General features: G+C 38.1%; 1 protein-coding gene across 9 annotated transcripts; it reads left to right on the forward strand.

Annotated features, from left to right (window-relative positions):
* Positions 1-1,014: 1,014 nt before the first annotated feature.
* Positions 1,015-26,565, forward strand: KYAT3 (kynurenine aminotransferase 3). Of its 9 annotated transcripts, none has more exons than XM_032117733.1 (15): positions 1,015-1,131; positions 5,452-5,552; positions 8,738-8,796; positions 9,988-10,132; positions 12,811-12,960; positions 14,166-14,252; positions 16,971-17,093; positions 17,185-17,305; positions 21,242-21,318; positions 22,129-22,218; positions 22,797-22,983; positions 23,989-24,062; positions 24,486-24,572; positions 25,541-25,617; positions 25,885-26,565. In XM_032117733.1, exons 1-14 carry the CDS (start codon positions 1,035-1,037, stop codon positions 25,601-25,603), a joined length of 1,461 nt encoding a protein of 486 aa, XP_031973624.1. In that variant the 5' UTR covers positions 1,015-1,034; the 3' UTR covers positions 25,604-25,617; positions 25,885-26,565. The 9 variants fall into 9 exon arrangements, with proteins under 9 accessions (XP_031973624.1, XP_031973623.1, XP_031973629.1 ...); XM_032117735.1 differs by lacking the exon at positions 25,541-25,617 and adding an exon at positions 3,507-3,551 and having other exon boundaries at positions 1,114-1,131; XM_032117732.1 differs by lacking the exon at positions 25,541-25,617 and having other exon boundaries at positions 1,020-1,131.

Below are 26,565 nucleotides of genomic sequence, written 5' to 3' on the forward strand. Positions count from 1 at the left end.
TGCAAATAGTGTATCTATACCATTTCAGATCTGCATTCTGCCTATAATCCTTTTCTTTGTGATTCTTACTGACACATCAGAGATCCTTTTAGTATCCACATTAAAAGGAAACAATGAAGACTTGCTATAGAAAGTGTTTTCTCATTGGCTTGTACAGTTGTTTAAAAAATATTTATCTGTATTATTGAACATTTTTGAACAAGAAATGAATTTGACACAATGTCATGCCAGGCCCTTATAATATCTGATTTGTGGGTTCTTTCAGCTCTGCAGAATCACAATGGAACTTAGCATACAAAATTAATTGTACAGTCTTTCTCTTAAACAATGATGTACAATGATGTAAACAATCTGTACAATGGTGTTGCTATTAAGGCAAACCAGTTTAGTGAAGATTTATAATAGCAGGAAACGTAGGCTGCAAAGACATTTCAAATATATATACATATTTCTAACTGAATAATCAAATTTAGTGATGATGAGGAATTGATTAAAGGGAACTTTTTCATTTACAAATGGAGTAAGTCTCTGTTCTGATTGTTAAGGGGAACCTTTAAAAGGCAGATTCTGTGACTTTATGGAATACTTCAAGAGATCTGGAAAATCTCACTCTTTTCCTGATAAGTGGTTAACTTAGGCATGAGATAATGGTTTACGATTTTGACACTTTATTCCCTCCAGAAAGACCAAAGCCCAAAGAAGGCAACCAGCTGGCCCAGTTTACCCCAACAGAGCGCCAAGTTCTATGATACTTGGGAGATGCTACGTACATGTATGTAACTCCATACCAAGATGTCGTCGAGCACGAAGAGATGAGAAAAAAAATCGTAATTCAACTTCTGGCCCAAAAAACCCCCCAAAATCCACCACAACTTGGTATCGGGGAGACATTTGTAAGCCTTGGTTCAGCCCCGTCGCTGCGCCTCACTACGCGCCGACCTCTCTCCCTCAGCAGCTCCTCACCCGCACGGCGGGACGGGCGGGACGGGCGGGACGGGCGCTCTCCGGGCCTCGGGACTGGGGGAACAGGAGGGATGGGCGCTCTCCGCCCCTCAGAGCGGCGGGACGGGCGGCCCCGGCCCCTCCCCATCGGGAGCGATCGCGGCGGGCGGCGGAGGCGGTGTCGGGGCGGTGAGTGTGGCGGCGCCGGCCGGGGCGGAGGTGCTGCCCTTGGCGCCTCTCTCTGCCGAGCGCCTGCGGCGGAGGCGGCTCCCAGCCCGAGCTCGGGGTGGCCGCGCTTGTTGTCCCGCGGAGCGGCCGGGCCGGGCCCGAGGAACCCCCGCGCTGACCGCGGGGCCTGTGGGTGAGGGCGGGCGGTGCTGGTGCCCGGCAGCTTCCGGCCTCCCCAGCTCTGTGCTGCACACGGGAAGTGCTGCAGGCTGAAGACACGCGAGGGTGGGAGCGTAAGTGCAACACAGAGTGGCAAAATGGTAGAGCTGCTCTACGAGGGGGAAAAAAGTATGAGAAAACCCCACAACCTCGTCCCTCTCCTTAATCCATATGGTAAAATTTATTTCTCCGCACACAGTTTGCTCCATTCCTTGTAGATTATGGAAGAAGAAAGGACAAAATGTTGACTACTATGATACATCTTTCTCATACAGCAGTTTTTAAGTTTAGTGCCCTTGCCCAACTTCCCTGAGTACAGTGATTTTGACAACAGTTCTCTTGGCCCAGTAAGCCATCTGTTGCTTATAGATGGTAGGAAAAAAGTTCTGGAGAGGCCTCTACTGGTAAGCTGGCACCTTCTCTTTCTCCAAGGCTTTCATCCTCTAGACAGTAAGAGACAGTCCTTCAAAGGCTTTACAGCATTTAGCTAAGGTGTAACATTTTCCAGGTTTGCATATCCAAAAAATACTAAGCACAACACAAACATAATAGGGATTATATTTACATTATAACATTGTTGTGGTGGCAGACAGGCTTTCAGTGTTTCTAGTAAAGTTTGTCACTTGTAAAATGAGACTATTTGTTATGTGAAAAAATGCAGCAGCTTAAGCGATCTAACCAAAAGTTGTTGAAGCTCTGTGACATGGTTTTTATAGGGATGGAATAACTGAAACTAAAAAATGAAGGAACAGCAGCATTTGGCCTTTTGTTTCAAAGGAGAATAATCAACTAATTACAAAATTTTAACATTTCATAAAATGCCCCAGAGGTTCAGCAGCATCCCAAGGTCAGAGTGCTGTATGATCAGGAGGTTGGGCAGTTGTGAAGGGAGCAGAAGAGCCTACAGCTCAGAGATTGTATCTGTGCTGGAGCAGTTATAAAGCACAGCATGAACTAAATAATTGTTAGTACAGAGATGTATTCTTATACTTCCCATTACAAAGTCCAACTGTATCTTCCAGTCTAGTTTAAGTCACCAAACCTGAGTTTCAACTCCATTAGCAACCAGAATGTGTCTTCCTACTAGTCCCACTAAAAAACCATTTACTGCACTGACCTTTCTGGTAGCCTTGCTTGCTTCTCACTCCCCTAAAAATACAGAAAGCTGCAAGAGTAGTCATTTGTTATCCCTTTTCCTCTAACATGTTAATTTTCCTGTTTTCTCTACGGATATGCAAGCCTGAATTCCAGGAGGACTGACTACATGAATGCTTCAGAGCACTGAAAATTAAATGGGATGAAAAGAATTCCTAATTTAATTTCTGAGTTTAGCAGACATGACTCTTGGCCAAAAAGTTGATGTCCGGCTCCAAAACTGAAAAAAGAAACATTAATAAGACTAAGAAAGAAATTAATATTACCTTTAATTCCCCCACAAAGATCAGTGCATTTTCTGTGTTTGAGGAACCTGACAAATTTTGGAGAGTTGAAACGGGGTTTGCAGTACTTCTGTAGCTGCCCAGCATTGTGCAACTTCACTGATCTGGAAGAAACTTTGTATCCCAATGATAAAAACTTAGCTTAGGACATTATAAACCATCTCACTGATGTGCCTTACACATACTTGGTTGTGCTAAAACACATACAGGGGTAATCATTGAGAGCGCATCCTAGAAGTAACAGGAAATAATTCTCTTTAGCCTGTGGTATGTCTTAACATGCCATATAAAATTATAGTGGGAATGTGTGTGTTTGGAAAAAATGAGTGGGCCTTGCTTCTTCTTTTTTTTTTTTTTTTTTTGAGATCAGTGTGTGGTAGAGTATCTGGTTATATTAAGGAGGCCTTTCCCTTTACATCCTAGAGTAGCTTAAGTGGAGGCACTCAGTTACAGATGAGGGAAGAGGCATTTTTAGAAATAAAAAAAAGTCATAAAAGTATTTTATAGGAGGCTTTTTCATTTAATGGCCAGTAGTCTTGTCTCTTGGTTCTGAACAAATGCTGTTCAGTTTTCACTGGAAAAGTGTCACAAAGATAGAAATGGTGGGAGAAGTGTTACATGCCAATGTCCCTTCTTACAGAGCCTGTTGAGCAAAGTCTTTTCCATTATGTTCCTCATAAAGTTTTCACAGTTTCTACATTTCTCTGGTATTAAAAGTGGTTATAATTTTTTCTTCAGGTATTTTAGGTGCTTGCAGAGATTGACCACGCCACAGTTATACAGGTCTGCTGCTGCTCATGCCGTGGGGCACTTTTGTATGATTGCCTTGTATCGAACAATGGTTCTGTTTTTCCGTGCACCATGGCGCTAATGCTGGAAATATTTACAACAGTCAATAATTTTTCTTACAAAACTTTCAAGTTAGTTTTGCATGTAAGGCTTGCAAGTTTTTTATTTAATTTTTCTATTTCTCAATACAAAATGAAACAGGCAAAGATATGCATATTTGTCTCTCTCAGCTAAATAACTACTGCAAGTGTTCACAGCGGGCTGGAAGCGTAATGCTGTCGTTGGTCTGACCCTGGGGAATAGCACCATTGTCATGGTCATGTTTTAAGATAGTATCATTATGTTACACAAGTAGTTTTTGTAAGCTTAAACAAGGAGAGAAATAGAGACCTTCATAATCTTTTTGATTTTGCATAGTTGTTCCCAAAGATAACCTTGAATATGCTAAGTGGTATTATTAGAAGTCACTTAAACTGGATTTTCAGGTCTTTTAAAAACACATGTGTTTCTTCTGTGTCTTTCAGAGTATCTGCTGATTAGTGTCAAAGATTTAATTGTTGTTTACTTTTGTTAGTCCTCAGACTAGCAGAGTTTCTTCTTGTAAATGAACATCAACTGTTTACTTGCAGATTGCTAAATCCTATGGGATTATGGGGGTATTTTTGAAGGTCTAATTGAGTTAGCCACAACTCAGTACTGTGTGAGAAAGACCCTAATTTCAGAAGTGAGACTGAGTTTGTAGCACTGGATTAAGAGAAAGGCAAACTCAGCAGACTTTTAAAACTTATTCAATGAGGCATCTTTGGCCATTTCTATTAATTAATAAGTGTAAAGGACACTTTCTTGTTGGACTAAAAGCATTCTTAATGAAAACATAATATTTTATTGTGGTATTAATTTAACTTTTTTCTTTCTGTTTGCGAGGCTTGCACGGTATTATTTTAAGAGACAATGTCATTCCTTTGTTTCTAATAAAAATAGTATTTTTCTGTTGTTCTCCTCCTCTTCTCAGGTAGTCAAATCAGGGTGGAACAGGAGTTATATAGCCTTTAATGAGTAAACTATGGAAAACAAAGTTAATAATTATAATGCTATGGCTACTGTGTTTCTGACCTAGATTTGTGAGTTACAGATTTCTAACACACTCCAGTCATTGTGGCAATGTCATCTAATATTTATGTTTTAAAATATCTTCTGGAAATAGTTGCCTGAAGTACCAGTTCTTACTTCTTTTTTTATAGTTATTAATTAACAGGACACATTTTCTCCAGTCAGTGAATGATCTGTTACTCTACAGAGAATGTATTTTCTAGCTGTTTTCAGCCATGGGAGATATTTAATGTTTGCCAAGGCACTGTGACAAAACTTAGTGCAGTTACATAATGTGCATAGGCCTCCCTCTCCAGTGTGACTGGTGATCTTAATTATCCTGATTTCAGCATACCTAATTTGAAATGACTTGGAAATGGAGACCAGTTTTAAAGATGTGTAACTTCTTAAAAATTCATCTCTTTTTCTATTCTGTCTATATTGGCAAGTTTAATAGCAATTTTTATTACACAAACACATTTTCACTAGAATTCTAACAGAGACTTTGAAGCTTGAATTTCATTTAGTCTTAGTTGCTATTCAAAGAAAAGAAGATCAGTGTTGTCAAATAAAGACACCTTCCTTTGAGATGACATTCAGAAACATCTTGCAGCCCTGTCAGTTAGAGAGCATCATCCTCTATGCTTACAGCTGTGCTGAGGTAGTAATTTACTAGCGCTTACTTAATTGGAACAAAATCACTGGAGGGAAGAGGAGAGGATCTTATCTTAAAATTGCTTAGTGATGTGTAGGAACTCATTCCTAGAATCTGTAAGGTTTTTCAGGTCACTTATTTATTATGCAGGCATGTTTCTTGCTTCACGAAACTTCTGTTGCCGTGGCATTAGAACATGCCAGCTAAGAACAGATTTGCTTTCCAGATCCATCAAACATTCAGCCTCTGCAGTAAGTATTCCTTCAGCTTCATAGAGAAAACCATTTCATGCAGTATTTTAGAGATGCACTAATTTTGCAATGTTGCAAATATATATGCATTAGCTGTGTTTTCTTTATTCCTTGTTATAGATAAAAACATTTACTATTAAAAACAAAATAAGATATTTGAATCAGTCAAATATTAACCACACTAGCGTAACAGAATTTGGTGATTATTGCTTTGTGTATACTTTTCAGTCTTTAAAGCCACATCTAGCACATATCACATCAGAAAGATTGCCTAGCTTTTAGAGAGAAGCTTGAGATACAGGAGACAGGTTCAGTCTCAGCTTTATCACAGGCTTTTGGTAAGACAATTTATTTCTTTTTACCTCAGTTTTCCTTTAATGATATGAGAGTAATGTTGCTTCTTGATGCTGCAATAACAAGGGGTCTATAAGTACCTCAAACTTAATTTTATATATAGAATCTTCTCAGTTTCCCATCTTAACTGCTTGTAAGATTGTGTCACTTCATTTTAAGTCGTCCAGTTTTGTTGAGAGAAAACAGCTTTGAAACATGGCAGGCAGTTGGAGGTGACGCTCTGCATTCCATATAGAACACTGGAATGTAAATTGTGTTCCCAGTTCGTCTAGTCAGCAAATTGGGTCAACTAAGGCACATACCAGATCCTTCAGAACAGATGCTTGAGTCATTGTACTGGACAGTTGTAACATATTTTGTCCATATGAAAAGTTTCTTTTAGTGTGCAAGCCACTTTGCAGGTCAGCTTTGCCTGAGTCAGTTTTTCATATGCTGTATGTATTTCTATTCTATTTAATTGAGTTGGATATTCACATTAAATGTCCTCAAATGTGTTTTGATTTTTTTTAATTTTTATTTTTCTTAAGATGTTGGCTTAAGTTGTAGCTTTTGACATTGAATTCTACAATTTATTTATGTACCACGTAAGAGTATTTGCTTCCAATATTGTTAAACTTACTGCCATTCAATTTCATTACAAGTTTCTCTGTATTAAGCAAAAAGATAAATACAAGCAGCACCTGGCTTTCTATCAGGTGCTTCCCTTGTTAGGAAGTGTTAGGGAAAGCAGAAGGTCAGTTAGAGCTTGATGAAGACCTAGCTCTCCTGCGTAACACCCATCTTTGACTCATGGAAATCCTAGCCCTGCACCTAGAAATGGCTTGGAGATTATCAGGTGATGACATAACTGGGCTGAAAGAAAAAAAACTTTTAACATTTGTCATGACCTTCTGGGAAAAAGAAGGCCATTGAAGGTTTCATTTTAAAATCTCAGTTAATTAGTTGGCTTCCCCAAAGTAGTGAGGTTGACCTGAACCCCACTGTAACCTGAATCTGTGAAAACCTGAAAACTAAAGCAGGTCCTGCTATTCTGTTTTAAAACTAGTTCCAAGGCACAAGAAAGAAAGAAATAGAAAGACTTGTATTGTTGAATATTTAAACTTGTATAGTATGGAACAGTAAGGCGAAGGCTTATTTTATTGTCAATACATTTTTAGCTAGGGAAGGTTACTCAGTGCAGTTAAGATTTATATTATAGTTAATTATAAAAGTCCTGCAGTTGATAAGCCTTTAGCTTTTAGCAAATTGAAGCAATTTAAGAAGAAGTAGTCCATGGAACAAATTTACTCATGGCAGCATACAGAATTCTCATTGTTAATTAGCAGGATTCAAGGTGAGTCTTACTCCTTCCACTACAAGAAGTAGTGTAGCATGTAAAAAAAGATGTGTATGTGTGTGTCTTAGTGTAAGTAGTACTGTGTTGTTTGTATTTTTAAAAGTACAGCCAAACATTAATCGTATTTACCAAGACATCCACTGTAAAACTGGGTTACTCTTCTAAAAAAATATGTGTGTTTTAAAACAAATGCAATACAGATTACCTAGTCAGGATTTTCCCTTAACTCCCTCTTGTTCTATGTTAAAAAATCTGACTTGACCTGTCTAGTTATCTTAAATGTTTTCTTCCTGAGGACAAATAAGAGGTGTCCTGGTTTTGATTCCTCTGGTGTTCATGTCACACAGATGAGGTCAGAATCAGATCTGTTGAGAAGACATAGGAGCAGAGAAGTATCTGTATAATTTTATAGCTTCCCATTCTTCCTATCACAATGTATGTGGTGGCTTCATAACTGTAAGCAGGTTGAGTGCAAACATGGCCCTGCTGCATACTGCGTCTAATGGGAGTCATTTCCATGGACTCAAAGTTGAAACTTGAGTGTAATGGTAATGCAGACATTTTCTTGGAGTGTGGTGGCTAGAATACGGTTTTTTAATCTTTCTGGTAGTAATACCACAGCTGGCAGTGGTTAAAGTAACTACAAATCAGTATCTTGACTCAAACAAACAGGAGTGTCTGGGGTGCTGAGTGACTATGTAATTTCTATGTCATTTTTTTTGGTATCAAGCTAGTTTGCAAAGATAGATATGAACTTACACTTTTTTTGTTTGCACATAGAAATAAATTTGGTTTTCTTTTTCCTAACTTCCTTTCCATTTTTAGCTTAAAAATATCACAATTGTCAGTAGGTTTTACTCTGCCTCTGTATAGAGTAGTCATTGCAAACCTATTTTACAGAAGTTTTCCCATACCTTAATTGAAGGTCTGAATATACAGCAAAAATATGTTCTGATGTGGTTTTGGTGTGCTCTAAGGTAGATACTTTAAAGTTTTAAAAATCTGAATGAAAATAGGAAATGTCTGTGCTATTTTCCTCTTATGCATGAATTTAACAAATAAAATTACATTGCAAATGCATGCTTTCCAAACTGGATTGAGCAGGAATTGGACTAGAAATAGCACAGTCTTTAAGCTGTTAGCGTATCATAGAAAAGAAAAAGAAAGTATGTACACTGTTTTTTTTTTTTAAGGTCATCTTTTAAAGTTTTTGAGCTAAATTATGCCCCTCCTCCATCCTTGCTAAAAGTTTAGTGGATTTAGATAATGATGAATGAGAATTTAGGACGTTTTTGTGTATTTTCTTGTTAGTCTGAATTCAAGCTGTTATGGAAGCTTTAATGAAAGAACATGTCTATAATTTTGTGTAACTACTGAATTCAGCTAGCAACAGTATATTTGAGAAAGCATGAATGAAGTTTTTCATGCAGAATCCAACAATATCATACATTGTCTTTCTTAACAAAACCCTTCTGTCTATATTTTGATCTTGCAGACAATGCCATTCAGACACAAAAATACAAGACGAATTGAAGGCCTTGATAGCAATGTGTGGTAAGTAAGAGGAAAATATCTTCAAATTTCAGAAAAATGTCCTTGGCTGATGTATTTTCTTTCAAGAAGATAATTATTGCCAATAATAAGATGCATGGCAGTTGCTATCTCTGCTGGAATATATTTGGCACCTGTTCAGAAGCAGCGAATGAAATTCAATTAAAGGTATGATTAGTTGTTATTTTTGAGCTCTAAGTATTAGGCTTGGGCTTCTCTTCATCTATTAAACCACATAAGACAAGTTTAACTCATGGGTGGTAGTATAGCTGATTTTCAAATTTAAATGGTAATTCTGTTGAGTAATGTATTTCAATTACACCTGATTTGTGCTTACCAAGCAAGTCAGATTTTTTTTTAAAAGCCATTATACTTGTCTTTATAATTTAGCTCATTATTTTTAATACATCTTTTTCTAGGTATTGGTCTTAAAGCACTGTTGCCATCACTGATAAATATGGAATTTTCTTAGTTGGTGAAAACATTATTTTGGGCTTACATTAGTTGTTTATGTGTGTTGTATTAGTTGTGTGTACATGTATACAAGGTGTTTTGATTATTCAGCCTCAAGCTAATTTTTAGCAATTTGTATTCATTTTTGACAGAACTGTGATGCTATGTGGGGAGGGTTATGATGGGGGGAGGGTTGTTTTGTTTTTTAAATCCTGTTAACATTTTGGTAGGGAGGAAAGAGTAAAATGTAAAGCTGACCTGTGAAGGGAGGAAGGAAAAATTGTTCAAGGATCCTGCAGGCTACTAGGAACAGTTAATAAGCAGCGGGAAACAGTCTGTTGCCTAAAATTACTTAAAAATAGCACTCCAAGGTGACTGGGTAGTTTAAATGACACCTTCAGATGGCTGAATTTAACCTTTAAGACATTTAATGTGCCTGGTATTCCGTTTCTGCCTATATCCAGAGTAACTGTGTATGCATGTGCGCATCTGAGCACACTTCTGCTGGCAGAAAAGTTATTCTGTAGATGCAGAACATAAACCTTTTCTTGGGTGCCCTCTGACTCCTGTGGTCACTTACCATTATTTCAGCCCTCAGCTCTCCACGTGAGCACTCTACTTAAACCCGTTCCCACTGCTGTAAATTTGGCAAACTGAAATACTTTTTTTTGCCTTTTAATGATAATGAATTAAAAGATAATTTTATCTGGTATGTTAACTTTAAGATGTTTTTCCCTCCAGGGTTGAATTTACAAAAGTGGCAGCAGATCCCTCAATTGTTAATCTCGGTCAAGGCCTTCCTGATATATCCCCTCCCAGCTATGTTAAAGAAGAGCTGGCAAAGGTAGCAGCAGTTGACAGACTGAACCAATACACCCGAGGCTTTGTAAGTATTGTGGAACTCGAGGAGCCAAGTTCAGTGGAAAATGTGCTACAGGGAAAAAAAATTGACTTTAAGTTAGTTTTATCTGTAGATCATAGTGTTATATCCCAAATTAAGTTGATCTTAGTAGCCTTATCTGTTACTATTGAAATTCCTCTGTGTAGGCTTCTTCAAGGCAGAATCCTTCAGCAAGAGCAAAATGGTAGAGCAGATGTGGGATAGACTGTCTCTGAGGAGTTGATTCTGTTTAAAGAGTGTAGGTTATACATTTACCTCTGATTTTGGTCAGTGTAAACATGAATCAGACAGTACAATGGGAGAATGAGAAAGAAATACTTGATACCACTTGGGACAGCACCTCTAGGATCAAGAAGAGATTCAGCAACAGAACTTAGTAAGTTTCAGTGGAAACTAGGAAGGGATGAAAACAGGAAGTTTTTGCCCCTGGAATATATTCATTACCCATTCTGTAAGCTGGCTTGTAGAGTTTATGTCTTGAGCCAGGTGTGAATATGTGGCATTTATCATTGTCCAATGCGGGGTATTCCAGTGGACTATCACTGTTTCAGTATGACCACTTCCTTGTTTGGTTTGTCTGTATTCTGTTCTGTGATAAACTGTATTGCCCAAATGAGAATCATGTCAGGACTGCTACATGACCCTAAGGACTCTATCTAATATTTTTCTAGCTGACCATGTTATGCAACAGGGGCAAAAGAGCACAGTAGGCCAGCACCTGTGTTGGTAGTTCTGGCACCACTGTGTGCATATTCCAACATAACTTTTTGCCTGTTCTCTGAGAGTCTGCATGCATTAGAGGTGGCAGGGAGCAGTGGTGGCCAGCCCTTTCCTAAAGGACAAGCTCTCGCAGTGAGCAGAGTGAAAGTCTGGGCAGCCAGGCCCCAGGGAGCAAGGCATGCCCAGAGATACGGGCTGAGGCAGCCCAGCTCACCTGAGATCAAGCCAGGAGTCAATCCACAGGTCAGACCCAGCAATGCTAACCACAGCCAGACATGACCCAGTCATCACTGGGCAGCTCCAGGGTGACACGGCAGGTCTGAGGTTAAGCCACAAAATCAACAGGGACCTTTAGCTATGTACAAAGAGTCTCTGCAAGTGTGAGATACGTACATAGAGATAGACAAACACGTAATAAAAGAATAAAGCAATTATTTTATGTCAGATACACACAAAGGATATCCTGAATTAAGTGAACTTCTGGGCTAAGCATTAGTATGTTTATCACCCACAATAAGATATCTGAAAAGTCTTTTCTCACCAAGCAGACAAGGTTTTGGAGGAGCCTTGGCACAGTGGAAAAGGTTACAGATAACATAGGCTGCAGTCTTATCTGGCTGCTGTACTTTAACAGACTTTACCAGCTACTGAGAAGAACATTAACTCTATCTCAGCTGAAACCAGGTCAAGTCTACCTTCTGAGAAATATTTACAGACTGATTCTCTAAAACTATTTGCAAATCAAGCATAAATATAATTTTCCTAACACATGCAATTATTCAGTATTTATTCCTGTCACTTTGTTCTTTATATCTAAATGGTTTGATAATTCCCATGATAATTATTAATGTTGACAGATATATTATACTGCAGATAGTAATTAAAGAGGAATTTTTACTAATGTTCCCATCTTCAACCTTTGTACTTCATATTTGTGGTAGCACACGTGGGAGGGATGAGAATGAATGATGCCGATCCATCTGATAATTGAGCCATTGTCTCAGCTAACTTGGAGCTCTCAATGACTGTAGGGCTGTAGAGTGGCCTGATGTGGCTTGGGTGCTGCAGCATTCCTGTCTTGCTGATGGGCTCATGGCAAGAAATGGCTGTCATTTGAATCAGCAATGACTTGTAAGCCTTAATTTATGGTAATGTTTTTGTTTACAGAAGATGCATGATTTAATGCCTTGTGTGTTGAGGTATAATGTTCAATATTTGAGAGGATTTTTGTTACATAGTTACATTTTCTCAAGGAGCTGTTTTCTATTTCGACCAGGTATCCCAAAAGAAAAAGATCTTTAAAGTAAGAATCCTGCAGTTTTCCTGAATAAACAGAATTTTGCCTTCATATTTCCATATTGTATATGATCTTTGTTGCACGTTTGTTTTCTTGTTCTTTGCACATTTTGAGGAGAGTATGTTAACTGCCATGTCCCTGGAGGGGACTCTGAGATTTGGGGTGTGACTATATGAATAAATATTTTGATCACAAGTGCTGTTTATCAGCCATATATAAATAAAATAAAAAGATCTCCCTTGCACCAAATACTTTTAGTTGAAAGATAAGGAAGGAAACAAAAGGAGCCGGAAGAGACTCAGAAGGAGGTGAGGGTGAATTGGTGTCAGAGTATTCCCGTCTCTCCTCCTGTTTCTTGTCCTTGCTCTGCTATAGGCTACCTGGACCTACTCCGAGATGTGATAATACAAAAGAAATTAAAAAGCACCAGATAGAAAAATAATTTCCTAGTAGATACAAATAAATTGAAAACACTCTCCTAGTGTGCAAAAGTTCAAACCCTGATACCTGTTAACAGCCATTAACACTGTTGTATTTTTGTATTTCACAATATAATAGTTTGATACATGTGGAAAAAAGTCGAAACACAGGCTTTATACATTGTCAGGAACACACCAATCAGTTACTTTTTTTTTGTTTTGAACAGGGACATCCATCACTGGTGAAAGCCTTGTCTCAAGTGTACGAGCGGGTTTGTGGAAGAAAGATAGATCCTCTCACAGATATCCTGGTGACTGTGGGAGCTTATGGATCTCTCTTTAGTACAATACAGGCACTAATTGAAGAGGGAGATGAAGTAAGTTATTATTGGAAGTATTCACATATACTCGCAGACATGAGAATCTTTCTCTTTTTCTTACTTGTCCACTTCAAAATATAAGTTAATGTTGGGGCTTCTTTCTGTCCCCATTAGTTTGATTTTTTATAGTTGTACATCTAATTTATGGTTTCTGAAGCTGTGATTAGGAGACTATCCTTTGGATGTCTTCCTATCATTCATCAACTTACAAATACGTTTTTTTCCACACGTAGGATATCTGTGGCAGTTTCTTTATCGCTGTTACTGTTAGGTGACACAATACACACTAATTTCTTATTTGAGAAAATGTGGGCTGTTGTCTGCAACAGACAACTAAGGGTGGCACAAAGAATTGTTGGTGTTTGGGTAACCATTGTGTATCAGGCTCTGTTTTGGGCCATTGCATGGTAGCAGCATGAATAGCAGAAAGGCTTGTTAGTTTACTGTACTAGCTGTGATGACTCAGCCCATCACTATGTCCGCCTTTTTGACAATGATAATAAAAGTCATTTTACAGAAATATTTCTGTCATAGTGGACAAAACCTTTTTGTATTTTGCTTTCAGTGTTTTGTTTGTTTCACTTGTATATTGTATTCTCATCTTGCTTTTCTATTGCTCTGATAGTCACTTCTCTTTTGTTTGGAATAGTTCTATTAGCCTTTGTTTTTGGTGGGGTTTTTGTTTGTTTTATTTTCCTATTGTCTAGCCTTTATGCAGTTTTTATTGAATTTGTCCTCTTTCTTTACCTGAGAATTTTTGTCTGATAAAATTTGAGGACTTAACTGTTCTTCTGAGATTTCTAGATACTTGGAAATCTTGGCATTTCATGGGCAGAATTAGAGCAGCTCTGCTGTGGTTCAGTAATTTGCCATTGCTATTTCCCATCTTTGCATCTTTACCTTGCACCTTCAAATCTGTGTGTAGGACTCAAACATTCTTCTTATTATAACTCAACAGTTGTAATGTGAAACTATAGAAGAACAGCCTGTGTATGTTGTCAAAAATGCGTAGTGCTTATCATACTTAGCCTGAGGGCATTATTGTGTTATACTCTGAAAGGAGGAATATTCTGCAATGTTATAACATTACATCTGGAGTGCCAGAAACATTATCAAATTATACCACCAAGGTAAATGTAGAAATATGATGGTATCATGCATGGTAAACTCTTTGTTTCTGATACTGATGATTTTCATTTCAGGTAATAATAATAGAGCCATTTTATGACTGTTATGAGCCAATGGTAAAGATGGCGGGTGCAAAGCCTGTTTTTATCCCACTAAGATGTGTGAGTAACTTTTAAAAAACTACTGATTATATAAACTTTCTCATCCATATTCAGTACAGTTTGATGAACACCTTCTATGTGATGCTTTTCTGTATTGTTTTTCATCATTTCAAATTACGTAAAAATGAGATCGATTGCTATAGTGCAAGTCTGAGACAATGATAATCCAAAACAGATTATTTTATTAGTGTTGGAGAAGGTGCAACAATATTTCTTATTTGCTTTAATTTGTGCATTCTGAAAGCTGATTAAAATTGCTTTCTTCAGTTTTCAGTGGAAATTATGGAAGGGGGATCACATATCAGTTCAATTCTTCTGTCAGTCGGTTTTCAAAAGATTTGGTTTCTGATCCCTTCAGCAGAATGACAGAATACAGTTTCTTTTCCAAAATATGCTTGCTAAATAAGGACTGATCGTGCAGTAGACATATTTGCTATACATACAAGAATCACTGTTTCCTTTATTGTTAAAAAGGCTGCGAGTTGTGAACTTGTACAGCTGGCATTATGCCCACAGCTTGCAAGGATTGTTCTGGATGCAAACTGTGCCTTGTGCAACTGGCAGCCTTGCTTGGGAAGGGCTCTTTGGGCAGGACTATTGTAGGAATGTGTCGTGGTTTGAAGCTGGCTAAGTGCCAGGCACCCACGAAAAAACTATCTACTTATTTTCTTTTGCTATAGCTGAGCAGAGGAGGGGGAATTGAAAACTTCATTTTCATGAGTTGAGATAAAGATTATTGAAAAAAAAACCCCACCCACTTTAAGGCAAAACAGGTTCAAAACTTAAACAGTATAAAGAAGATTATTAACAGAATTAAAAGTAAAAAGGGTAATGAGAACCAAAGCAAATCTTCAGAACACCTTTCTTTCCCAGTCCCTCCCTCTTTTCCCTTACCGTGCAAGGGAAAAAACATGGGGTTTTGGTCAGTATTTCACTTCTTAAAAATCTTTCTTCAGTATGCTTAAGGAAAAGAGTTTCTTCCACTGTGCCGTGGGATCCTTCCCATGGGAGATAGTTCTCTGTGAACTTTTCTAGCATGGTTTTAGCTTCCACAAGCAGCAGTCCCACCTGAACCTGCTGCAATGTGAATTCTTCCCACAGGCCAAGCAGTCTTCCCTTAACTGCCTAGCGTGGGTCATTTTAGTTCATGAGGTTTAGTCTTTTAAGGATGAGCTGTTCTAGTTTGGAAGCGAAGGCTCTCTTCCTCTATCTCTAAAAGCAAGGGTCATCTCTCCCTGTTTGAGTTCCTCACTAGATTACAGCTTTTCAGCATCCACGCACTCCAGCGTGAGTACTCTTCTTCACGGGCTGCTCATGGATCTCTGCACCCCTCCACGCACCTCATGAATTATAGGGAAACAGTTTGTTGTATTATCATCCTCACCATGGCTTGCAGGAGAATCTCAGCTCCGGTGCTTGGAGCACCTCCTCCCTCTCCTTTTTTTCACTGGCCACGGTGCTGCCATGTTGGTTTTCCTCACGTGTCCTCACTTTTCCTTTCTCTCTGACTTGGAAGAAAGTTGGTGTCTGTAAGTTGTAGTTGAGAGGTTGATCTCATCTGGGCTCCGCATTGGGGAATTGCTCACCACGTCTCTCGCTGCTGCCCATGTGGTCCCTGCCGGCACCACCAGAGTGGCTCTGGCCTCAGAAGGGCCCTGGCCATGTGGTCCCGGCCCTCAGAGGGCCCCAGCCGTGTGGTCCAGGCCTCAGGAAAGCCCCAGCTGCACAGCCCCTGCCGGGATGGGTCCTGGCAGCTGCCTCACCACGCCTCAGGAAAAGAAAAGAGAGCTTCCCATGGTTTTTCCTTTCTTAAATATGTCATCACAGAAGTGTTACCAACTTGTCTAATTGGGCTAGTAACCTGCCCATTGTCAGAGCCTTCAGCAACCGGCTCTGTGCCAGACGTAGAAATTTCAAGCAGCTTTTTGTCCGTCCCCACCAAAAACCAGGCTATGTTAAACCAACACAGAACACCATGAAATCAGAATGACACAGAGTGACAAAACCTCCGGGGCTATAGTGGGACTAGGTGAGACTGTTCCTCTGGATGCCCACCTTCTAGGGATGTTTTGAATGACAGGGCACCTCCAAGTATTTTCTGTTTCACACCCGTGTTTTCAGTCTGGCCCTCTCCCAGTCATTGCAGGTGTCAGAAGGGTAGTGTAGCCATGCTCCCGTGTTCTCTGTACCACTGGCCCAAACTTCTTCTCCATTCATAATACCTCAGGGACACTTGTGCTGTGTAGTATATAAATTCCAAAGCCTCAGTCGTGCAGATTTTTAACTCTTTGGCCATTTTCATTAGTTCAAGGAGGAGGAAAAGACCTTGAATCTCCAGTGGTGATCAGTCTTTCCAGTCAACCAGGCACACACTTGCTCTACTGTCTGGCAAGGCTGTAAACTCTCCTGACCTTGTGACTGGGCTTTCTGCATTACACGCTGTAATAATCAGCAGGTGTGCAGTGAGATCCTGGAAACCAATTCCTGCTGGGGCCTTAAGACAGTCAGTGGCCAGGAGAGGACAGCCACTGTCATAACAGTTTACCTTGCTCTTAGCCTCCCTGCCTGTTCCTAGCAAGACAAATTGGATAGGTTGTCACATACGTTTATGAAAGTGTTTAAGGGTGGTAAGTTGAGCACCTCTCTTTAGGCTGCAACATGTATTAAAGTAATGTATAAACTTATTGTAGTTTTGGGGTTTGTGTTTTGTTTTTTTAGAAAAATGATGGAAACTCTGCATCTAGTGCTGATTGGGTCTTAGATCCTGCTGAACTTGCAAATAAATTTAATTCCAAAACAAAAGCAATTATTCTGAATACCCCACACAACCCTATAGGCAAGGTAAGAGTCCTGCTTTAACACCACTTTAATTTCAAAGATTGCCTTAAATCCTGTGATTAATGCATTGTCCCTTACTTTTTCTGTATCCCAGGTGTTTACCCTAGAAGAGCTCCAAGTAATAGCTGATCTCTGTATTAAACATGACACCCTGTGCATCAGCGATGAGGTGTATGAATGGCTGGTGTATAAAGGGAATAAACACATTAAAATAGGTACTGATTTTTTGTGGCATCTTAGAAGTGGTTGTGGAATGATGCTGTGAATTTGTCTCCCAAGGATAATGCTTGCTGGAAGAACCTCAAAATTCAAGCTTTGAGTATTTTTCAGTGTTCAGGTTCTAAGGATGAGAGCCTTAGAACTGAACTAAAAAAGTCCAAAACTTTTTTAAAAAGTACTTTAAAGAATAATTTCCAGATAGAATTTCCAAAGCTCTTAAGTGACTTTGGAGCAGATATCCATAGAAACCAGTGGGAGTGATGCTTGTAAGTCAGTTATGATCATATAAATTTGCCATCCCTATTCAGTTACTTTGTTGGCCATGACAAGTATAGCTGCTGGTACTGTATGTGTATTGGACAGTGCTTTGCTGAAGAGCTAGTAGAAGGAACAGGAATTAGAACTTCCTTCTCAAAGCTTTGTAGAGATAATCAGTGAGGGAAATGAACAACAGGGAACACAATTATTTTTGCTCCACTAATTATAAAAACTAAAAAATAGTATATAGGTCATTGTGGAGATAGTGCATGAGCACTGTCCCTCTGAAGTGCAGAGACAGGGTTAAATAATGGCCATTGAATTCAGTGAAGTAAGTCACTGCAAGTGCAGTATGAAAGCCTGTTGAATCTTCAGGCAGTGTTGCTACAGGGGTAAAGCGCCACTGCAAGAAAAAAACAGAAAAACAAATAGTGGTGTTATGTTCCTGATCCTCTTGTTCTACTTGATCCAAGTTTCACTGAAGTTACTGTAATCACTCCCACTGTCTCAGAACAGTTTAATCTGGTGCAGGTTACTGAAGTCCTTTCCTTACTTGAACACCAGTTCTATAATGTTGCAGCTGTGCATTTCTGTGAAAGTTTCTAGTGTGCTGGCCTTGAGTTGGCTCTGCTGATGTATTTGAAAAGTCCAAAACTTCCTTCTCATGTGTACAGATGTTTTGTTTCTGATGGTAGCATCTTGCATGAACTACCTGTTCTGATGTACTTACTGTTGTATTGAAGGTACATTTCAGTCGTGTGCAACAGAGGCATATAGTTGAGATTAAACAATGAAATCAAGACGTAAGTATAAATTAGACATGAAAGGACTTGCCTTTTTTCCTGGCTCTGCCACTGGTTGAATGCTTTTCTTCTATGCTTCAATTCCATGTTTGTAGAGTGGCAATAAAAGAAACTATCCATTGATGGGGGCTACATTATTGTAAAAAGAGATTCTTATGAATAGAAAGAAAATTATATCTAAATGATCTTGCAATAGTTGTTAACTCAGCTGCACAGTTGCTGATCATCCAGCTGCAGTACACTGAGTCTGTTTTGAGGATGACCTAATTCCATGGCTGTTGTGGTTGCCTTGATAGTGATTCCTTCTCGAAGACCTTCAGACATGGAAGAAGGAAAAGGTTTTGGGTACATTAATGTGACAGTAATCTGAGTCACTGGATCCTGACAAGTTACCTAACAGTAACTGATGTGTCCCCGTTGTAAAGTGAAGTCAGTTAAAGATTTCTACATGGGCTTAGCAGGTGTTTTGTGGCCTTAGCATTTCATACAAGGCTGTCTTCAGAATCAAAATCTCTGTGTGTGGTGTAAGGTAATCCATTTTCAGCAGCAGCAGGGCCAAACGTAGTCAGTTACTATTCATCTTATGGACAACTAGCGAATTCTTAAGATTCAGTAACTCCATTGTCATCAGCATCTTAATGCTTCAAACCAAAACATTTCCAGTAGAACAAAAGGCATTCTGTAATTTAGCATAAAATGTAAAAATACTGTATAAAGAAAAAGCAAATTAAAGCCTAAGAAGTTAATCAACTAGGTTTAGGTACATGTTCTCTAACAGATCCCATGACATCATCTTTAACTTTAGTGTTAAAAATACTCTAGAACTTTCAGGGTTAACACTATAAACAATAACATTATTTCAGTGAAAGAAACAAGACCTGGGTTTTTTTTACTTAAGTTTCTCATATTTCCTAGTATTTTTAAGTCTACAAAAAAAATACAATAAAAAATGAGTGTGTTACTTCACTATTTATAAACTCTTGTGTTTCCATAATAACCTCTACATATTCTATCCAATGCAGTGACACTTTTTTTGTGGGAGATACAAAATGGATATTGCGTCAATTTACAGGATCTGATAGTGGTTCCTTGATACAATTTAGCAGTGGTTGCTAGCCACAGATCATAAAATTAGTACAGTCTTTGTGCTGTCACTGAAGCAGTTTTCTGTAGCGTAGAACACTTCATCATATTTCTCATCATCTGACTTCTGTAAAAACGTGGACTTCCTCTGCATAATGATTAGGGTTGCACTGACAGATTTAGAGATTGCACCTCATAACTGAGGATTCTGAACAAGCCACTCAACAAGCTAAGTGCCATCCCAGGTAACAGGCTTATTCTATGTGTTAGTTTGCGCTTCATTAGTTTTTAAATTGTAGTCAGACTTGGTTATGGTGTCATATGATGTCATATGATGTCATATATGGTTGCCATAGGGCATAGAGAAATTACCCTCTCGATTTTTGTTTTTAAAAGCAATGGAGCTGCTTCTTTCTCTGTGCCCTTGTACTGCTGCTATTGTTTGAAATGCTGTCACATTCTATCTCCAAGGTTGAATTCCTGTGACTGTGAGGCAAAACAGACTTGCTGGAGGCCATTAGCTTTGAAAGCCAATTCTTTTTGCAGTCTGTGAGAGCTAGTTTGGGTGCCTTTAGGAAGTGACCTATACTCTTGGCCTAGCTTGGTAGAAGACACATCTGTTCAAACGCCCTTTTTCTTTTCAAGGTCACACAGTAGCTGAGTATGGGTAGGGTAATAGGAAAATCAGTTTCTTTCATGCTGTTCAGTTTTTCTTCTTGGTAAGTTTGCTCAAAAAATTGCAATACATGTTTTCAAATAACTGAAAGACTTATACCATGTCTAATGCTGATAACTGCTGCAAAAACTTCCTTGGGAAGTTCAGTGGTTTAGTTTGGAAAATCTTTGTTCATTGGTCTCGCTAGAGAGAGGATTTAGCAACTGACAGATTCATTGGTAGTGGTTCTAGTATACAAATGAGGTGAAGACACATGTTGGTGACTACTGCAATTGCAACCTTGTCTAACTTTGAGTCTCAGACTTATGTGTGTCTAGATTTATCTGTTTCTCTTGAAATTGAGTTAGAGTCCAAATAGAGCTTTGCAGAAGCTGTATACAGAAAAATATTTGCAAACTACAGGAAGAGACCTTTGCTCTGTCATCTCCTTGGAAAAGAAACAAAGGATTTTGGTCTCCTATCAGATACAACTGCAAAGACAGAGACAGGCCTCTGTGGGTCCCTTAATACTTGCAGATATTTTAGCTAACTGCTATTGTCAGTCAGTCTCAAGCCTGTTCAAATTGTACAATACAGCATAATTTATTTACTTTGCTAGTTTTCTGATGTTCTTTTGTTTGGTTCTGGGTTAGAAGTCTTAGAAGTTTTTTCTTTTTCTGATGTCTGAGACAGCCAATGACACTGAACTGGACAATTCTAGTAAGGTGGGTTGCAGTGCCTGAGTTAATGCTGTGTGTAGTGCTGTTATCAGGCATCAGAAATAAGCTGTCCTGAGGTGAATGGGTAGCCACTCCTTAGGTCATATCTTTCTTATGGATAATTATGCATTTTTGCTGAGGGTAACTAATATGTAGTTTTCAAACTGTACCTCTTATTTTCTGTCTCTTCTTTCTCCTTTCATTAATCTGTACCTTTTTTTTTTCATGCTAAAAAAGCACTGGCCCATATATCCTTTCTCATTTGTTACAATTGCTATCATTTTAGAATATTCTTGTTGTTTGCTTAAGATGCTGCAATGAACATACAGCTCTGAGCTAGGGACAGTGTAGTTCTTCAAACTGCATGGAATATATGAGTGCACCTGTACCAAATTAATTTTATTTTATGTACAGCTACGTTGCCAGGTATGTGGGAAAGAACAATAACCATAGGAAGTGCTGGGAAAACATACAGTGTAACTGGCTGGAAGGTAAGGGGAATCAATATAAATGAGTTAAGTTACATAAATAAGAGAATGCATTTATTACTCTAAAAATGCCTCTGTTTTTATGACCTGAGTTCTGAAAGCTTCTGGCAAATCTCCATGTCTCCAAAATGTGACAATACCATTCAGTTGGAGCAATTACCTATCTTTAACACCCATGTCTTAATTATCTTCTTGTCTCTTAATTGATAAACTCTTGTGAGCATAAATTACTAAAAAAACCACCACAGTACAATTTGTTCAAAATCAGTAAAGATTCTTGGAGAAAACATGGATATTATGATATTTTGAGTTCCCAGTTTTCCCATCTTGACTTTTAAATATGTATCAGAAAGTAAACAAAAAATATTTAACTATTTGACAACTAAATTCTTCTTCATCACTTGTGTTCAAACTAAACCACAGCATATATGATTCAGTAGGGAGCTTTTGTTTTATGTCCAAACTGGCTTTGACACAGGAGCTTAAGAGATGGAGAGGTTCTAAACTGATTAGAAATAACATTCCTAATAAATGCTCAGTTTGATTTCTAACCCTTGTTATATGAAGAGTTAAAAGTTTGCTCAGCATCCTATCATGGATAGGGATAAGGGAAACTATAACTGTTGTCTCAAATCCACATTTTTTAAAGGTATCATATACCAAACTTTGTGTAAACCAGCTCTTTTTAACATTATTTATCAAAAGAAATTCTTAAAATAGAAAAACTCGAGGCATTGGCTAAATTTTAGGATTTTTTACCTTTTAGTAGCACCACTGCCGTAAGTATAATATATGCACGCTTTCCTCCCTTAGCTTGGTTGGTCCATTGGTCCTGAGTACCTGATTAAGCATTTGCAAGTTGTTCACCAAAATACACTATATACTTGCCCAACTCCATTACAGGTAGGTACAGATGGGGCAGAGGAGGTTGTTTTCTGGTGTAAGAAAGCTGTTGGCCTCACTGTAATAAAACAATAATCACAACAATGAATTTTTAGTTGTCAAAATACATATTCTGGGGTATAAGAAGAGGAAAAAAATTTGATCAGCTCACCAGACATTTAAAAAAACCCAACAGTCTTGCAGATTCTTTCATCTTTCGCCTACAAACTACTTCTTGCATAAAACATGACAATCTTAGTGGCTTCCTAGCAAATACAAATGAAAGTTCTGTCTACTAGTGTGTAGTATTCTATGGTACATTATTATCAAAAATTTAAATTGAACTTTAATTCAGATTGTAAACCCTTGTGTCAAGGACTCTGACTTCTGTATATGATAGGGCCTAGCAAAAGATTGGGTGTTCTGGGTGTTGCCAAAGCACAAAGTAACAAACAGATTACAGATGTAGCTTGTGTAATTTGTGTGCTGATATGCTTAATAAGGGCCAGAAGAAAAATCCACATGATTTCAGTAGGAAGTGTGAGAGTGTCTGTGAGTTTACTGAGTGTTCACGAGTACTTTGGACCTTATGTTTCCAGGAGGCTTTGGCACAAGCATTTTGGATAGACTATAAGCGCATGGATGACCCAGACTGCTATTTTTACTCACTGTCTCGAGAGCTGGAAAGGAAGCGTGATCGGATGGCTGAGCTACTGAAAGAGGCTGGACTAAAGCCTGTCATTCCAGATGGAGGATACTTTATGATTGTTGATGTTTCTACATTAAGTCAGTATAAAATTTATTAAAGAGTGTGTGGAAAGTAAATTTGATTTATCTGAAAGCGCAGATTTCATTTTAAACTACATTCTCATTTCATGTGTGGATAATGTTGCCAGGTGTGCTAACTGAGATTGAAATTTTCAGTTTCACCTTAGCTGGTAAGGTGGATTTTATGAGCTTCAGCAAAGAATTTGTGATCCTAACTTCTTGTCCATGTCTTGCAAAGCTTTGACAAGTTTTTAGAGAGGCTAAAGGAGGTAGATAAACATTTTTATTTTCAAAATGTCTGTGATTATGAAAATGTTTGAGAGGCAAGCACCTGGATAATATCTTGAGTTTATACCATTTGTATTTTCCTCTTTCTGGTCTTTTTTTGTTTCTTTCTTTGTTTTTCTTAATCTGAAGTCATACCCTAAAGGCTTTTTGAAGCATTCTGATCTCTAAACACTGTAAAATGCTACTACAATTTACAAACCTTTTGAAAATTCAGGTTATGGTAACTTCAGAGGAAGAAATCCCACAGGGGAAGGTTTTTTCAGTTCCACATTTTTTCACTAACTGGTCTACATGTGACTTGTCATTCAGACAAATGTTTAAACACAGCAGGATCTCACAGTTTGATCATGTGTCAGAAAGTTTTAGGTACTCTGGTTTCACAGATGAGAAAACTGCATTTTCAGGGAGTATTGCTGTCCATGCAATAAATGCACTCTTCAGTACCCTCCATAGCCCTGATCCCCCAATAGCCCAGACTTGAGGACTTCTTGGAGTATTGCTTTCTTCCAAGCTGCATATCTGAATTTGCTCTGGATGGAAAGCAAGTTCTCAGATCAGAATGGAAAGGTTTGATGTGTTGGTCTATTTTACCTCTTACATTATAATTTAAAAATTATATATTAAAATAAAAACATATATCTTCATTCTTAAGTATTAACTGTAATAAAATGCTGTTAATGAATGCCTTCCCATTGGAGTCTAGGAAATCTTACAACATACTTGTTTTAAATTTAGATGTGGATCTCTCTGATGTAAATGAGAAACAACCTTATGATTACAAATTTGTCAAATGGATGATAACATCTAAGGTAAGACATCTTAGTCATACTGTAGTTTTAGAAATGCTTTTCTATTGAAAGCAAGAGCAGTGCAACTGTAGTTATTAAATAATGTTGTAGAGATGTTTCATTCAAAATATTTGGTGTTGCTGATAATGGTATGACTAAAATATTGCTAAATATGTTGAAAATCTATGCTGTAGTTTGTGCTACATCCCAGCATTTTTCTTTCAGCACACGTGTTAGTTGTACAGAAGTACCTCTGTAATATTTTGCCTAAGAAAAGTAATTTGAATTTAGTAAGGCCTAGCTAGTGCATACAAAACTGAACCTTGTCTTTCCCTCGTGTTGGGAGGGAGAGTTCTAGAAATAGAACAGTAAAATCATCATGCTTAAACCAGATTTTTTGTACACATTTAAATAAGCAAATGCTATTTCTGTTTTATGTTTCAGAAGCTATCAGCAATTCCTCTTTCAGCATTCTGTGGTCCTGAAACAAAGAAACAGTTTGAAAAATATATACGTTTTTGCTTCATTAAGGTAAACTTGCGTCCTGAAAATCAATGCAGTACAGAAATCTGCAAGAGACTGACTGTTACATTTTTCCTGGGATCTCTTGTATTGAATGTTTTTAGGAACAGAAAGCTTGGTGTAAAATTCAGCACAAAGTATATTCAATTGTCTTTTTGCTGAGAGACTTTACACCATCAGTGTGGGTGGCATGGCTGAGAAGGGCAACTGCAGAAAACAACTGGATGGGTACCCCATTTTTAATTTACTGTATTGATTTTTAAAAACATTCTTGACCAGTGGTGACAGTAAAAATTATTGAGACAGGTAAGCTGTCAATTAATGTGATATCTATAATCCAGAGCAGAGAAAACCGTATAGCAGAGTATGTGCCCCATGCCCATTCAGTGTCCAACAGCAAAAACAGCGGTCACCTTCAAATTTAGCTCGCTTGCTTGAAAATAAAGAGTTTAACACGAGCTTCAAATTACAAAAGAAAACATGTTTTTCTGTGAATTGGCTGATTTTTGCCATTTTGTGAGCACCTTCTTTGCACATATTCTTCCCACTGTTACGTCTGTTCTTGAAAAGACTGAAAGACTTAGGGGACAGGTACATAAACTTTGATAAGCCCAAAGCTCTAAGATGTTTCCCAATTGTTCTGTGACAGAGCCAGCATAATGGAACATGTGCAAACCCTGAACTGTTCTGTGTAAAGATGAGAGCCTTAGCCTGAACCAGGCTTTTTTTTTTCCTTTTGTTACTTACTTCTTTTGATGAGGTGTGAAGTCTGTGATATAAACTGAGCCAGTAACAACCAGGATGAAACTTACTGGTTGTACACGTGGCTGATAAACAGCACTAATTATTTCAAGTTAGGCTACCTTTATGACTCACCAGGCTGGAGACAAGCTACGCAATTTGGAGGGGTTATGTTTAAGTAGTTCACAGCATAACATGGTTGCGTGGAGATTAAAAAATCCCAACTGTACTCACAGGGATTAGGAAAGTGTGCTAGCATGTCTCCAAACCAGAGCTGCCAAATTACATCACTGCATTAATGCCACGAATTTATGTAAGTAGTGCTTTCATTAAATGGGATAGTATGAATGCTGAGATGACATCTTTTAAATATATCTAATAAATATTTTCAAGGAATCAGCATTGAATTCTTTGTGTAGTCCAGATTTCTACCTAGTAACTGTCAATGAAAAAGTGGCTAACAGGATATTTACAGGATGCAACTGAAACAACCAAATACTGATTTGAGATGATATAATCATGACTGACTCTTTTTAAGAAATCCATACTTGCAGTAATAGTGTTGTTCCTTGTTTTGCAGAAGGACAGCACACTAGATGCAGCTGAAGTGATCCTGAAGAACTGGAATAAACAGACAGGCTGATTTTTCTTATTAGCTTTTCCATATGGTATAACTATCTAATAGTAGGGATTTTTTACTGGAAATTTAAGAACAAATTACTTAATACAGTACAGAATTAATATGACATTGTAAATAACTTTTTGCTGCCACCTGCTGAGGAGTTAAAACAATGATTTACAGAAATAGGTGTAATGCAACTCAGAGGTATTTTTCAGTCTTTCAGAAATAACTTGCTTTTCTCTTAAAGAAACCCCAATGGGATTAATTTCTTTTACTGAAAGAAAAGATTTATAGGACTCTGTGTAAAATAAATAAATAAATGATATAGGTATTTTAAAACTTACAAGTAAAAAAGGGGAGGTGTTTTTGGTATGAGATAGCATGGGAACTAGAGAGAGACTTACAAACATTGTACTTTGTGAAACCAAAAAACCTACAGTAGAGGAAGATTAAGACATGGCTCATATTAGATACTTGCAGTGACTTTCTACATACCTGTCTACCTACTCTGTCTGCAGAAATTGCATCAGTTTAAATAAAGTGAAAAGTGCTAAGTTACATAATTACTATTTTATTTTCCACAATAGTCATGTGTGGTGTTCTGAAAGTAGTCAGTCCTCAATAAAATTATAAAAGTAG

Source organism: Corvus moneduloides, chromosome 9 (genome assembly GCF_009650955.1).
Source record: "Corvus moneduloides isolate bCorMon1 chromosome 9, bCorMon1.pri, whole genome shotgun sequence".
In the NCBI taxonomy this organism is placed as follows: domain Eukaryota; kingdom Metazoa; phylum Chordata; class Aves; order Passeriformes; family Corvidae; genus Corvus; species Corvus moneduloides.

Coding starts and splice junctions, on each gene's coding strand:
- KYAT3 (XM_032117733.1), top strand. CDS start 1,035: ATGGGCGCTCTCCGCCCCTCAGAGCGGCGGGACGGGCGGCCCCGGCCC. Junction 8,797..9,987: donor GGCCTTGATAGCAATGTGTG/GTAAGTAAGAGG, acceptor TTTTCCCTCCAG/GGTTGAATTTACAAAAGTGG. Junction 17,306..21,241: donor GAATAAACACATTAAAATAG/GTACTGATTTTT, acceptor TTTTATGTACAG/CTACGTTGCCAGGTATGTGG.